The sequence below is a fragment of the Pleurodeles waltl genome, chromosome 10, assembly GCF_031143425.1.
Source record: "Pleurodeles waltl isolate 20211129_DDA chromosome 10, aPleWal1.hap1.20221129, whole genome shotgun sequence".
Taxonomy (NCBI): domain Eukaryota; kingdom Metazoa; phylum Chordata; class Amphibia; order Caudata; family Salamandridae; genus Pleurodeles; species Pleurodeles waltl.
In genome coordinates, this window is record NC_090449.1 from 848,740,060 (window position 1) to 848,756,655 (window position 16,596).

Consider the following 16,596-nt stretch of genomic DNA (forward strand, 5'->3'; position numbering starts at 1 on the left):
CGGCAGCCCATATGTCTGCGTCCGGTTTCGCTCCTGAGCCAGTTACTACAGCAACAGTGGCCGTAGCGACTGCTAACTTTGCTGCTTCAACAGCCAGTGTATTCCCAGCCATGTGTATTCCAATGCACTGGTGTCCAAGTGTATGTACGACATGGACATTTGGTAGCGTTTGCTTCAGATCTGCTACTTTCCCCCACTGTAGTCTGTGTTTAATGATGTTGCCTTTAGAATCTCTGAAACCATTCTGGTGCCAGTAATGGAGGTAGTCATTGAAGGACTGGACACAATAGTACGAATCACAAACAAACAATCAGCATGTGCTGTGCAGGATCCGTATGTTCCAGTGCCATCACCAGAGCTTTCAGCTCTGCTAGTTGTGCTGTGCAATCCCCTAGGGTTTGCGTAAATGTATGTAGGGAACAAAATGTATTATCCTCCATGTAGCCACTTACGACTGCGCAAGCAGCGGAGTATTGGTGCTTTGAGCAGAGCCATCGGTGTACATGACTCTGATATTGTTCAATAGGCAGTGTGTTTGCTGGAACTGGGGATTCTAGTTTGTATTGCAAAAATTCCTGAGTTTGTAATTTTGGGTCAAAAATATCATTTACATCATTGACTGTCAAAGACGTGGCCCATTGCATCCAACATGGATGTAATGCTTTTGCGTTAGGAACGCTGGCTTTGGTGACAGCCTCTAGTGCTGGGATTGGAGAAACAACAATAATGCGTTTGCCCTGGGCTAGAGGTCTGTCTTTAATGACAGCCATCTGAACAGCATTGAGTATGTTCTCAGTGGGAGCAAAGCGTTGTTCTGCTGTTGAGCACAAGTGTGATTTGTATGCAATCAGGACTGTCTCACACTCATTAAAAGTTGCATAGGTGAAACCAATGGCACCAGCAATTGCTCTGATGACCAAGTGTGTTTTATTGTCCCTAGTGTGTAGATGTTGTGCTGTAAGCATGTCTGTCTGCAGGTCTCGGAGAATGAGTGTGTGTTCAGCTGTCCAAAATTTACTGGAAAAGCCAGGACGTATTAAGTCATATAAAGGTTTTATGCGTGACACATAATCTGGAATGTAAGTTCTGCCAAAATTTAGGAAACCCAATAGAGATTGGAGGTTTTTTTTTTGTATTTGGAGGTTGTAATTGTATGCATTTTTCTAAGAATTGTGGCAATAGGCTCTTTCCTTCACTCAGTAGCTCATATCCCAGAAACAGGACGCTGAGGAAGGCTTCTTTTGTTTGTTGAATTTGTAGCCAAATTCAGCAAATCCTACAACAATGCGGGCTACCCGTCTTAAATGTTGTAGTAATTCATCATCCGTAAAATAGATTTCATCTGCATAGGACAATGCTTCAAAATCAATGTCATGCAGAATTGCAGGCACACGAGTTGCGAACAGTCCTGGGCTGTTCTTGTACCCTTGGGGGTAAACAACAGAATTTGTTTTGGGAACCTAGTGCACTGAAACTTGTTACGTCTCTACTCTCAGGCGCTATATTCTGGCCGAAGAAACCATTGGAAATATCCAGTGTTGTTTTGTATTTTTTTGCGCACTCTGTTGTTTATCAGTGCTGTGCTATGTGAGTTTTGTATAGCATATGTGCATGTATGACTATTTAAGTGTCTGTAATCTAAGACTATTCTGTATGAATGGTCCGGTTTAGCTACTGGGAATAAAGGATTATTCATTGGGGAGACACAGGGTTCAATTACGCCCTGGTACTCCAGTTGTGTGAGAATTTCTCTCACTGGTGCTTTTACATCATGTTTTATTGGATATTGAGGTTGAAGTTCACTTTTAATAGGTATTACGTGGTATGGGGATTCTTTATCTCATCCTACATGGTTGCTATATAACGCGGGTGCTTGCGCCAATGCCCAATCGATGGCGTAGGATTCAGCGAGTTCCTCTGGAACAAGGGGCAGGAAAGAAGGTTTAATACCCTCTTCCCCATATGGGCAGGTACAGACAAATTCAGGGGGCCAATCTTGTTTGGCCAACAATATGATATATATATTTACCACGCGATCACAAAAGATTGCGTCTATTGTGAGTTCAATGTCTCCTAACTGTAGCGTTACTTTATACACCCTATCAGGAGTGGAGACTCAGCAGTTTCTACATGTGGAAAATCATCAGATGCTCTAGAAGACTCCGGCCAACTATTGTGACCTCTGCCGCGCTGTCTAGCAGCGCTAGTGCCCACTTCCTGTTCTTCAAGAGGACCCTCCTCTTGAGCGGCATGTCGTATTGCAAATGCTGCCATCTTTTTCTTTTTAAATTGGGGTTTTTGTTGGGGAGGTTTCTCTTCCTTTTTAACAGAAACCTCTGATGAGCGTTGTGATTCCTGTCTCGGTTTCACGTACTCTGATCTTTGCTCTGATCACCCACCTCTCTCACTGCGTTTTTCCGATGAGTCTTGAAAGGAACGAGATTGGCGAGTATCATTATATTGATACCTATCAGGTGCATTTATATTATCTCTATTTCAGAGATTACATCTATTCTGTGGGGTCTCCATACGCAGAGATTCTCCCCTTTCTTTTTGAGAGTTTTTTATCCCAGCATTTCTTGTTACCCTCAGGAGCTTGCTTGGAAAAATCTTTATTAGATTTGCCCTGAAATTGTGGTTTAGGTGGTCTGGCCCCAAGACTATCTCGGCCAATACTAGAATAGGTCTTTGTGATAATCTTGGGCAGCTTGCGTTCCTGATCATGTTAAAGAACATCACGGAGCTGCATGCACACCGCTAGTGCGATTGCTTCCCCTTTAAAATTACTTAAAATGATGGAGAATACTGTGGCAAAATTGCCCATTAATTGCATCCCCAAGTCCAGGGCTGGGGCAGCCCCGTATTTATCTTGAATTTGCTTCAACACTTCCGGTAAATTGGCAAGTGTTGGTGTACCGTGTGTGGTAGTATAGAGTGCGGAAAATACCGTGCCCCAGGTATTACAGTTATCTACTGTGGGGACCACCCCAAATGGCAAGCACATCGTCAGAATTCTATGTTTATCCTGAGGTCCTGTATGGGGAAATACCGCTTCCAGTGCATTTATTTTTTGAGTTAACCAAAATGGAGTTTCCTCCCGTTTGGCGGGTACTTTACCCATAACTGAATGGACAGTTGCACGGTTAATGCCTGCCGTCACTGCATGTGGTTGCGCTGGAGCAGCACGTGCTGGGTTTGTATTCTATGGTTGCATTACATATTGTACTATTCGCCTGTATATCGCTGTCAGTTCAGTATATAGTGACGAACCTCAGCTACTGCTAAATTTGCTACTGCAGGGTGAGGTGTATAAAAGGCTAATAAAGGCCAGGTAGGACCATTGTTACTTAGAGGACCAAACCTAACTGGTAAAATTGTGTGGGAAGGGTGCCATCAAGCCAATTATTATGTTCTTGATAAGATAAAGGTATTTCTAAATATGCATATGCCCTGTATTGTCCAGGTACGTTTGCAAGTGTATAGTGATGAAATGTATTTGTGTTCCCATCAACTGCTGGAAATGTGATCCAAGAATAGGAAAGTTCTGTTCTACAAGCTGCATGGGCTTCCACCACAAATATAACTGGACCCCCCTGGGCCGTTAGGCCGTCTGCTAATAAATGTGCAGTCAGGGATTGTCTCATATTGACTGCAATTGCTACCTGTTGTGGATTCGCCATGACAGATGGTAAATTTGTTCAGAGAAGGCATGCCAAATAGGGATTTTCCTTTTAGAGTGCAAGCTTGAACAACCTCCAGCATCAGATAGGATTTCCTACTTAGCCGAGGAGGAAATCCTCAATACCACGGATGTCTCTGTATATAGTACTAAGGTGTCGTGTACAGTGAGACAGAGATATTCAGAAGGACCAGAAAATTAGAGCCTGACCAAACGATGGCGGCCCCATGTCGCGTAGGCGCTCATTATTCTAATGAGACTACTGGATTTTGAGCAGCAGAATTGCCTGCTGTGTGGGAGACTGAGTCTGACCCACTACAGGTGACACCTGTCGCTCCAATCAGGGTTTTGCTCCAGCTAACTAGCAGTGCCTCATGTCTACCCAGGGCAAGGATGATTGGGCAGCCGAGCGAATGACATAACTGGTTTCTCAGGGAAGCCGTGGTCACTCAGGTCTCATCCATTTCCCTCAATTACATTAGTCTCACATACACAATGGCAGAGGCAGTATAAACTTCAATAATGCTTTAATAAAGCAACTGCATCTTAGATACAAAGCGTGGACTGCAATAACAAAGACGCTACAGCATGACAAGATTAAGATTGTGACAAGGAGAGTAAATCATAAAAATAATGCTACCATATTGTCACTAGAGTTAACAGACAAACTCCTACCTAAGCTATGATAGAGCGCAGCATGTTAAGCTCTAATTCTGCCCTTCAGGTTCCCCTGGGAAGACATCATCCCCCATACCTGAGCAAAGGCCTGAAGTCTGCAAAACAGCTGTAGCGAAGCATTCGGAAATCAGCATACAGTCATGGTTCTCCGACTGGAATCTCCCTCTAACGTGTAACGGACAGGGAAGTGTTTTTAAAATAACACAGCTGATGTTATGAGAAAATGTCCCTACGTAAGGATGTGTATTTTCTATGAATGTCAGAGATTAAACTTATACCACGTTCACCGGCAACCTATCTTACTGCAACCATGGAAGAAGCACAGAGTGAGCAAGAATGTCTTGTTTGAGAACAGAGCGCTGGCCTAGGCAAAAACAGTGAGACAGAGAGAAAATAAAACAAGACCTTAAAAGTGGCTACTGTAACAATAATAAAGCAAAGCCGAATAAAATATATCTAGGTTAAATTGCACAGTGGCAGGCCTAGTTTGTTAAAATAATGTGCATGAAGCTATAACTAAAATGGCTACACAACAAGCTCTGTAACCAAATGTCTGTAAAAAAATCAATTTGTACATGAGATTTTGAAAATATCGTATCTCTAAGATGAACTCACATTTTTAGACATCTGCTTACAAGGAGACACCTCTCTTCTTTACAAACTAAAGGAGGCCCTCCCTTTGTAGGGAAAAGTAATCCAATTTTGTTTAAAATTGAATGAAAGAAATACATGAATGAGTAAAAGACAGACAACAGCAATTTTTGAGGGTTTTCTTTCAATTATTAGTGAGAAAAGTAACCTGCAAGGAGGGGCAAGATATGAAAGCGGTCATATATTTGACTGTTTACATTAGAGAGTTATTTAACTTTAAGCAGGAAAATCTTTACCACCTGCTTGGCATACAATATATATGCCAAATGAGACCAGGCAAACGTTATTACAAGTCATTTCAGGTATGCTACTCTGATAACATTCATTTATAGATTTAAAAACAAAAATAACCTTCCAAAAACTAAGATATAGTTCCATCTACAAGGATAACGACAAGGTGCCCATTCTACACAAATGAAGGTGACCTTCACTCTGTTTGTATATGCAGCATTTGAATAAGTAGCCAACTCGCTATTTCGTACGTTTTGCAAGAACTGCAGGTTTCTCATTTTTAGAGTTTATAAAAATTATCCATATTTCATGAGTTTGACACTGTGACGTTACCTATGGTTTATTAGCTTACCCTGTGCGTGACTGTCCGACTTTATCACAAAGATCCAAAATGAGGCCCCAGTCCTCAGCAGTATTCATCTCGCTGGTTGCTTTCTCTGTTACAAAAAGGTAAAACAAAGCACTGACGTTTCATCTTTCAAGCGCAGAACCAAAAAGGCATTTTCATATAAGAATTATGATATCTACTTTTAAAACAATGGTTTTAAGAAAGAAAAATGTGAACTTGGAGGGAAAAAAAAAAATATATATATATATATATATATATACTGCAACGCTACTAAATATCTTTCAAATATGCAGCCTTTCAATCTATTTATTCCTGTGAACATTTCCTACGTTACATCTGCTTCTCTGTCACCTGTTCTGTACATACATTAAAAAAAAATACCACATCATGAATTTAATAAAAGCCTTTAGAGGCTGGTGTTTTATTGTTCACATTACAAAAGGAAAAACAACTTTGGTGTCTGATCAGACCCAAGTGAGAGTTAAAGTAGGTTGGGTTTGTGGAACATTTTAGAGATATTTGAACGAATTCAGAAATGGTAGGTTTTTGATGAAATAATAAGCTATACATAGATACTAAATAATGTGACAGCCAGTAATTATATTTGTGGTTTGAGAGGTAGAGGTTAAGACTGAAAGGGGTGTAGGGCTGGAGAGCCAAAACGAGTAATCATTACTTCTGATTATCTTGTAGGACAATTTTGCATCATACGAAGGATAGGCTGTACAGAAACCCCTGGACATGTATTGTTTTTATTTCCACTCATCATGTAAGATGCTTCTTGTCTTTTAGATGAGCACAAGATGTATGTTATGTGAGGTATGTGTCTGTCATTTGTAAAGCTCACAATTCGCCACTGGTGGCCTGGTGAGAGGTAGTTCAGTGGATTTGAAGTTTCCACTTCAGACTAGTGTGATTCGACATGTGAAGATGTGCTTCTATCAGAGTATGTAAATGAGTACATTCCGATGTTAGGTGACTATGTCCACTTCATTGAGTTGTGATTAAATATCCTTGGTGTTCGATGTGCAATAATAATGGCTGTATCCATCGGAATGCTTCTTGTAGAGGAGCACAATTTTGGTAAAGACCTGAACACTTCATTAGGCCAAGACGGCAGTCATCTGTATTATTAGTACCGATTTCTTGTAAATCCAGTTTACTTTTGATGTACTGCCCAACAGGGATCTCTTAGTAGGAACAAAAAAAATGAGCTAGTCGCCAAAGGACCTGGAGATCCAAAAGGTCGATTGATTTCATGAAGTTCTAGAAAAACTAAAGCTTGTTTTTTTTTTAAGTATAAGTACAATGTAATTAAGTTATAAATATATCAAATCATCTTTTATATTAGATTGTGGGAATGTTAATCCGTCAAAACTATTGCAAAGGTTATTTTAGCACATACCACAGGGATGTCAGGGCACAGTCATTAACATGTTAATATGCCAGGGATCGGACTGACTCCTCTCTAATTCCAAAGGCCTTTCAGAAGAGATCTGCACACATCACTGACTGTATCTAGTCACAATAAAAGATACCAATGTCAGACCTGTAACCAAATTGAAACAGACAAACAAACATTTGAGAAGCAGACCCATCACATGTCTAGCCCTTATAGAAAGTAGGCATTTTCTTGCTTAACCATTCTGTGCCTCTGCCTGTCTTCTGAATACACATCTGGGTCAGGGTGACAGTTGGGCTGTTTGTGCATTCACTTTAGACAGTCACACCAAGGGAGCCGAAGTGTGCCCTGAATATCCTGATGGGCCTTCGTGAGCTAGAGTGGTGGGTGAAGCAGACACCTGCAACTGAATAGGGCTGTGCCTGTCTTCACACAAAGCAGTCTCCAACACTTTGGAGTGTGTCCAGGGCAAGGCAAGACAGGGTATTGTGCACTAAAAAGACTTATCTTTGAAGTTTGCCTACTTCTAAGACAGAAATGGGTATAAGTGCTGGACCTTTGACCCCACATAGTTATAATCCTTCTGGACTGTGGAAATTCTACCAGAGAGAAGAGGTGGATATTGTAGGAGGGACTGCCACTCTGCCTGTTGCTTTGCTGTGCTGGCCTGCTGCTTCTGTCCTGGGAGTGAAAGGACTGGACTTGGATTTCTACATCCTGATTCCAAAGGTTCTCCAAGGCCTCCTGTTAAGAAATCAAAGGAACATCAACACCTTTACCACCCAGCTCCTGGGCTCTCTTGCTGAGAGTCCCAACTTGCCAAGTGGTGCCAAATCCAATTCCTGGGCCCTTGGGAGTGAGTTGTGGTGTACAAAAGAAAAAACAAGTGCATCAACCTCCAGAACGGAGCCAGCGCCGCTATCTGACACTGCACCAGAGCCGTGGTCCCTGCTGAATGCAACAAACACGACTGACACCGCAGACCCAATGCTGCTGCAGCACCTCCATTTTCCCAACACAGGGCAAGTCGAGAGCGCCGCGTCACCGACATCCATGGCACTCGACTCCACTGCAGTACTTGTGGCCCCGTGGAGTCCTCACGATACCGCAAAGTCAACCCCTCACGTCCTAATCTGCTGGATCCATCTACCCGCCTTATCGTAAGGAACCAATGCCTCGCTACCAAAGCTGCATCACATCCTCTGCAACCGTAAGGAACAGACGCCTCACCTCCTCTGCCTAGCAGTAAGGAGCAGACGCCTCATCTCCCCAGTGGCAGTAAAGATCAAACGTGCACAGGCTCCACCTATGCCTCACCTCCCCAACTCTGTGCAATGTCTTTGTTCCCTCACCATTTTCCAAGTTATTGCAACTGGGGTCCGTTTGACTCCGTGACTGGCCCGCATGCCCTCACAAGTGGCATCGGACTGTTGGAGACGTCTCTGTCAAGACCCTGTGATAACCCCAGGTGGACCTATTGTGTTTCTACTATGATTTAATCTTTAAAAATGTGTATCTTTGCTTGTGTATGTTGGATTTTTGTTGCTTTGGTCTTGTTTTACTCAGATAAATATTGGCTATTTTCCTAAACTTGTGTGGAGTACTTTTGTGGAGTTGTCACTGTATTACAGTGTGTCTGTGTTTACAAATTGCCTCTGACATAAGCCTGACTGCTTCAGCCAAGCTACCAAGGGTTTGAGCAGGGTTTAACTTAGCTGTGCGACTCCCTTATTGTGACTAAAGTGAGGGTCCCTACTTGGGCAGGGTGCAAACCACTATCAACTAGAGACTCAATTTCTAACAGGAAGGGTTAAGATACAGTTGTTTCAGTGGAGAACATACGTGTTAGACTTACAAAGTTGGAAGCTACCGCCTCCTCATTAAAAAGGTAGATTCTTCACTTTTACATTGGTTCAAGCTTTTTTACTTGAACTTTATGTCTAAAATTATATAACTGCTCTCCACAAGGCCAGTCTCTCCAAACTCTCTTATTACATAGCGTACGCCTGTCTTCCAACCGGATATTGCTCTTGCCATGTAACTTATATATGTGATACTAAAATTTATAGTGAATCTGTGCTCCAATTTGACATTTTGGCAAAGGAATCTGCAGATCAATTCCAAATCTGCAGAAGTCAAATTTCAGATGAGTGGAGAAATAAAAAATGAACTACACAAATTAAAAGAAAGCCAATGCATAGAGTATGAAGGTGTGTTGCCTTCAATTGAATTGTATTAAGGTGAATTTCCAAGAGTAACTCAATGACCTCACTGACCCGCTTCTGTCAGATTACAGAGGGCTACTAAAAACACTAGACTAACCTATTGTATTTGTGGAGGTTACAGTTCTGATAGATACACAATTCACCTTCTACTCAGATTCACACTACTCACAGTCGAGTTGTTAGTTTAAAAAAAAAAAAAAAAAAACAGCATGTGTGCTTTATGTAAAAACGCAAAATGCTTCAAGTATTCAGAATAGGAAATAGAGTTCTGAGATCATATTATTTTTCAGTCTTTGAATAAGAAGAAACTCCACTCGTAGCAAGTTTGCGAGATAGTGTTATAGCCTTGCAATGCCTTTATTGTTTTATTTAATGCATTTGTCGTGTCTTTTTCTTAATCTTGATGAGCATGAAAAATAGAACCCAACTCACTGTCAGTTAATGTCGTAACCAAGCTCATAAATGATTTAAAGTGATGTTCAGCATCACAACGTAGTTTAACAGAATTAGTCAAACTTGAGGTAATCAGACGTGAAACTTTTCGCTCACCTTGCTGCACTTCATTATTGCTAGTTCGTGAGCATTTCTGTCACTAGAAAATAATAGTGCCATTTTATGACTGATGCTTCTTGGTGGTTAAAAATGCCAATATTCATAAAATACATATTTGCCTAACAGAATACTGACTGCACAGCTCAGAAGCGTAAGTAGCGGCGTTCAATCTTGCAGCTTTAAAAAAAGCTCTGGAAAACCCAAAAGGTCTAGCCTTGGTAAGCTGGTCAGAAGATTATTTATATATTTATTAATTTTTTATTAAAAGCAACAGAAATAAAAGGAAATAAAGCATGTCACCACCTCAATGTGGCAGCCATATCCTTGCATAAAAAAACGTGTGGATGCTTCCTAGAAAGTAGATGTAGCTAGTTGAGATATAGAAAACCTTTAGTTTGAATACACAACAAAGAAAAATGCGATTCCTCAGCACAATGAAAAGGTTAAAAAAAATTCCAGTAAACTGAGGCATAGTTCAAACACACATAGAGTGCATAACTCCTATGGACAGATGAACCACTACTATATATTTGTAAGTACTAAAAACAGGTAAGCAGACACCTGTGCTGTCAAGTCAGATCTATTGAAAAGTAAAATAGTACTCCAGTCCTGGTGATCTTATTAAAAAAAAGCAATGGAAAATGGAACAGGAGTTTCCCAAATTATGACTACGCAATATTTATCACACACAGTAAATACCAGGTGCTATAAAGTATGCATCCTTTGCAAATTTTAGCAAGTCAAAACTGTCCGAATTTAAAAAGCAAAAAAAGACTCAAAATCCCAGACGTGCAGAGTTTGGTGCAGTAACCAACACAAAACCAACATGTTGCAACCCATTTTGGAGGGAATACTCTGGATATGTAATATACAGTACCTGATAAATTCCGAACACCTCGATTGATATGGTCATTATCCCATCTGACCCCAAGGAACTCAGAATCACGCCCCAAGTGGCACAATTTGACTTGTTTGATAATTCGGAAATCACCAAGTCTAGATTATGTAGGTTCTGAGCTACTGATTTGCTGTGGCATAGTAGGTGGCCGTAATATGTATCCATACAAAGCTGATTAAGGATAAACCACGGGACCCCATCCTCCTCGAAACAAGAGATACAAACCTGCGTTGCACAGTCCCATAGTCTTGCTGTAATTTACAGGAAAAAAGATTATAATACTGATATAATAGATCTTGAGCAAGGTCGAAAAATGGATTCTATTAAATACCAATATGTAAACAAACCTGGCTGGCTTAGACAATAAATTTCCGAATAAAAGAATGTATTAAAAAATATATATATATCTCCTGTTTGAAAAGGGACACTTATCTATGACCTTAATCCACCTTGTTCAGGATTCTGGCTCAGTCAGCATGCTTCTACTTTTAGCAAACCACCACAGCCTAGGGACTCAACTGAGACTTATTGGGTTGTATGAAGTAATACAAACGGGTACATCCAATAATGTGCATTCATGCTGGGAGGGAGTGCGACTACATTTACTTACAGCAATCGTGCTACAAAGACAACTCTTTCCATCTTAAGTCTTCCGGATTCCTACGTTTCCGTAATAGAACTCCTAATGTACCACTTATTGAAGATCATCTCAATCTACTGATGTAGTTTGTTACTTCTCGCTCCTGAAACCTCTCTCTCCTCCTCAGTCACTCTATCTTCCCTTCAGCCTCCCTTTAAATCTTACATAGATTACTCTTGTCCTTAAGACTGTATGATTATTTCCTTGTTTCAAGTGGTTGGTGTGATCATAATATTCTTGTTCCATGTAATAATGCCATGCATTTTTTTATTCAAATGTAATGTGCAGTGATACGATGGAGCACGCTTTAGAAAATGAATATTAAAGAAAAAAAATAAATGCAATGCTTGTGATGTTAGGGGCATTACTGAGGCTCTTGAGATACAGAAACTGCAGGATAGGAGTATAAGAGACGTGTGGAGCATATATATCTCTATAGATCTACGTAGCTATCTATAGCCATCCATCAGAATGAAGCTGGGTCTAGTATCAGCTGCTTCCAGAACTAGGACTGCACCTGCATGGCTTACGGTAAATGTAAACTAAAAGTGAACTGCAACGCCAATATATAAAAAAATATGGATCTGGTGAGATATCACAGACAAACACATTACATTTGCCATCTATAGACTACTAACACTTTAGTGGCTTAGGGCTGTTTGGAAGGTAAGGGGTTGTTTTCATACTTGTGCTCCCCTAAGGTGCTCTTCAGAGCCAAAACAAAAACAAAACGTAAGAGATATGTCTAGTAATTTATCAGCAACGGCATGATGCAATGCTTATAAAACTTCCTACAGGAGACAGGCTGGTATGGTAATCTTGTAGCAACTCAAAAGAAATGTAAGCAGTATATGTACGCCGTGAATGAATATGCTCTCATTGGGAGTTAGAGCCCACATTTGTCTTGACCAAGTAAAGATATATTCTACTGTAGTTGTGAGCCAGAGAGAGTCCACAATAAGGCAGACTTTCTATTTCTATGATAGCACGTTTAAGCAGCTTAAAATAAATGCATTAGCATAATCGTATTCAAATATAGGACTGTAAACAAAAGGGATGTAAACTGTTTTTGCTAAAATCCAAGAATCAGGATATTAGGATTTCAAAGTGTAAATTCATAATAAAGTCCATACAAATTCACAAGATTTTTGAAAATAGGTTAAAATTATAAGAATTGTGTATAATATGTCTATGCTACACATGTACTTTTATTTGTTCCTCTTGCATATACTTAACCCATGGGCTTATGGGCCTGATTTAGAGTTTGGTGGAGGTTTTATTTCATCACAAACATGACAGATATCCTGTCTACCATATTACAATTTCCATAGGTTACAATGGAATTTTAATACAGCGGACAGGATATCAGTCACGTTTGTGACTGAGTAACCCTCTCTGCCAAACTCTAAATCAGGCCTTATGTTTGGATACAGTTTTAAGAAGATGAACCAATGTGTGATGAATTACTTATATTTAAATGTAATACTTTCACTGCGAAATCTGCTGCAGTTCGTAACTCAAAGCCTTTGCCATTTTGTAGCATATAGTGCAGTGGCCTAGAGTAGAGTGTCAGAGTGCAGTGGCACAGAGAAGATGGTTTCAGACAAGAATCATGTAGAGTAGAGTGGAGAGGAGTAGAGTGGATCGGAGCAGAGTGGAGCGGAGCAGAGTGGAGTGCGGCTGCATAGAGTAAAGTGGTGTTGAGTGCACTGTTCACTAGAGTGTCGTAAAGTGCAGGGACATAGAGTTGAGTGAATCTTAGAACAATTGGCAGCGGGTTCAAAAACAGGAAAACAGGACGTGCACCTATTCCTATCACCAACTTGTACATAGTCCTTGTAAACAGAAAATATTAATGATTGGGTGTGTGCACAGGTCACAGTACCTGCCACCAAGGTACTAACTCAAAAAGAGAGATACAATAGTAGAAATTTTGACCGTGCACCACAAAGAGCAGAGCAATTGAGTCCACTTAGTCCATATTATCACAAGAATATCTTCTCTTTATAAGGTTTTCCTTGAATGTAAAAACAAAACAGCCAACGCGTTTCGTCCTTATCACAGGACTTCTTCAGGGCTTATAAACTACATGATACTTCATTTCTCCTCACGTTTTGGCAATTCTTTTCGATCATAAGTGTCGACAGGCAACCAATACACAAAAGGTAAACCGAGATGTAATATGGTATTGAAGTGAAAATGTGGGCGCACACACTGCCGGCCCCGAGTAGAATAAATGCGTTACAGAGTAAAGTGCATTGGCGTAGAGTGTATTGGCATAGAGTGCAGTGGCGTAGAATGCAGTGTTGCAGAGTGGAGTAGAGTACAGTAGCGAAGAGTGAAGTTGTGTAGAGTGGATTGTTGTGGCCTAGACTGGAGTGGTGAAGAGTGCAGTTGTGTAGAGCAAAGTTGTGAAAAGTGCATTGGCATAGAGTAGAGTGGTTAGGGTAGAGTAGAGAGGCAAAGATTATAGTGGTGAAAAGTTGAGTGGTGCAGAGTTGAGTGCAGTGGAATGGAGTGGTAAAGAGTGGAGTGATGTAGTCTGGAGTATTCATGGTGTGGTAGCACACTTTCATTACAGACAACACATTTTCAATTGAAATGATCATAACATTTGCACAGACATGGAGCTTTACTAATAAAACATTACAATGCACAGACGAAAATGTGTGGAAATTGCATCACCTAGCTCAATGAGCCGTTTTCATCATATTAAAATATTTGTTTCCAACACACTTGAGAAATAACAAAAAATGTGCCTAATTTGTGTGCTCATAACCCTGATATATTTTGAAATATTCACACAGATTACTTAAATGTTGTTGTGTGATAGAAAAAAATCTTTCCTACGCCCCGTATCCAGCAAGATTGTCACATAAATCCTCTCACTTTGAAGTCAAAGAAAAAAAGTAAACAAGTGCCCTTAGATGACAACGACTGACCTTTGACCTTGGTCTCTGAATGCACAGCAAACGTGAAGAGATAAGAAAAAGATTTAAAGGTCAAATAACAAAAAGTGAGTTTGTGGAAGAATACAGAAAAACATGCTTTAGGCATCGAGGAGGACGAACTGAACCTGGAGAGCTTAAGGAAAATAAAGCCAGCAAATGGCAAGCCAGAAAGTGCCAGTTAAATCCAGAAAGCCAATGGTAATCAATGAGCGTAATGTATTCTTTGGTCAACTTTCTGGAAGTCCCCAAAATGTCTATGCGACCTAGAAAAGTGTGGGCAACCATCATGCCCCTCAGATCCCACCCACTAAGGGGCATGCAGCTCACCTATTCAGACTTTTGAGAACCATAGATAGTGATTCTTCTCTCTATGGTGCACACAAAAGCAATAACATCAACCTCCAAGAGAAGGGACAGGCAGCTCACCCATTCAGAGTTTTGAGAATCCTAGATAATGATACTTCTCTCGCTGGTGCACACAAAAAGCCCCTGCCCGTAAGTTATGATAGGTTTCATCGGGCAGCACTCAAAGTGGGCAGGCTGAAGATCTTCTGCATATGAACGAAAATACACCTGGGGCCATGTGGAGATCCATGGGTGCCCATAGAACTACTAAAAAGGATTCATCCAAAAAAGCCCCTAGTTGGTATCCCAGAACAAACAAGCACTATTGCACAAGTCTACCCCACTCACGACTCCTGTGGGAAGGAAGAAACCATCTCAATACCCGTGCAAAGAACCTTGTCAACACTTCGAGATCTTTTAACATGACTGACCCTGTTAACTGTCATCAGAAAAGCGAGGGACAAGCAAACTAGACTTCATAGCACTCTAAATGGACCAAAGCAAAATTATTGACACTAATGCAGATTATTTCCCCAGGTCTATGATAAAATTCAAAATTGCACGAATCCCGTAAGGTAAAGGCCTTCCACATAGGGTTTCGGGATAGAAGAACGACCTTCTGAAAGTTAGAGACCCGCAAATTACACAAACTGAAATAAATGAAAGGAGTTTTAAATTGAAAGTGAACTGCAAACCACAGCAGTCTTTCTCACACTGGCAGGGGACCAATTATGCTTTCTGACAATCACAAAGCGATGAGAGAATCACGGAGTGACAAACACTGCAGGACATCTGTGTGGGGAAGGGGCAACCCCTCCTCTAGTATTGGCAGCACTTACCCACATCTTGATCGTAAGGATTGGTGTTGAATAGAGGCATGTCGACCCTGGAGATTTACTTTTGGTGACAGGTTCCAAAAGTCACTACCGGCTCAGAATTTCAGTGGTCAGTCCGCAATCACTTCTTTAACGGGCGTCTTTTGTCCCGTAATTACTGAGAAAAAGGGCCAAAGCTTGTGGCACCTAGGTGCTCACAGCCAATTAAGTAGGAGGAAACATACTCTTATTTGGCCTGTGGAAGTGCGGTCATATTGGATTCGTTTGGAAGAAGTCTTGTCATTGGATTGGTTAGAGAGCTTCTGTCAGCTGGCTTCATTGGCTGTGGGTGGAGACTGTATTGTGGCGTTGGAATGGTTGGGGAAACGCTTGCTGGTTACTCATTGGCTGTGGGGCCGGTAGTCACCGTGCTCAATGAACAGTGTTGAGCATCTGCATGCCCCGTCTGCTGTCACTAGACAGGCTTCAGCGATCCCAGTATAAATATGTTTCCAGTGTATGTATTGCTCTGTCAGTCATTGAGACGGCACTACACGGTAAAGGTAAGCTTGTGTAAGGAACGAGCACTCTTATAAGGCACCCTTACCTTTATTGGACTCTGCTAAGCAGCAGCTTCTATTGCGCGAACTACCGCCGAGAGCCACCCGGCTGGCATGAACATCACGCGGGCATGAGCTCACGCATATATTTTTTCTACCACTCCTGAGCACCACAGTGGCTATCGCCTTTCCTGGACTGAACACTTCAGGTGTGATGCAGTATCACGAGACAATGACGCCACGTTCCGTTATGTGTGTCAGGCGTTTACATCAGAGAGCGCAGACAGGGTTTTTCTTGAAACTTAAGGCAACAACTGCATTTGCCCTGCGTACAGATCGGAGGGGTGTCCACATTAAGTGGAGGTGCAGATAATTGAGGTGGATTTAGAATTTACGGCCGTCCGCAAGCAGTAACAGTGGTTGCGAGGATTTGAAATTATGTGGGGGAGTGCCTTACCAGCACTTAACATGGGCTCTGAGCTACAGAAAGGTTGGCAGTTTGCCCGAGCCTGTAGAGGTTATCCTAAGGCCTGTGTGACCTAAGTAAGCAAGTGAAAGGGCTTAACTAACCAGCCAAGATCTCAGCCGTGTGAAAGCAGAGGGCAACCGGAGTCCTCGCA

The 16,596-nt window shown here is 41.4% G+C and overlaps 1 protein-coding gene across 1 annotated transcript in view; it reads right to left on the reverse strand.

The window, feature by feature from the left end:
• STAM (signal transducing adaptor molecule) overlaps positions 1 to 15,703 on the reverse strand; it is a 181,737-nt gene extending 166,034 nt beyond the window's left edge. The window contains exons 1-2 of the mRNA XM_069211542.1: positions 15,441 to 15,703; positions 5,592 to 5,676 (exon numbers count right to left, since the gene is read on the reverse strand). Coding sequence (XP_069067643.1) covers positions 5,592 to 5,676; positions 15,441 to 15,480 — 125 coding nt within the window. The 5' untranslated portion in view covers positions 15,481 to 15,703. The remainder of the gene's footprint in view (positions 1 to 5,591; positions 5,677 to 15,440) is intronic.
• Positions 15,704 to 16,596: the final 893 nt, after the last annotated feature.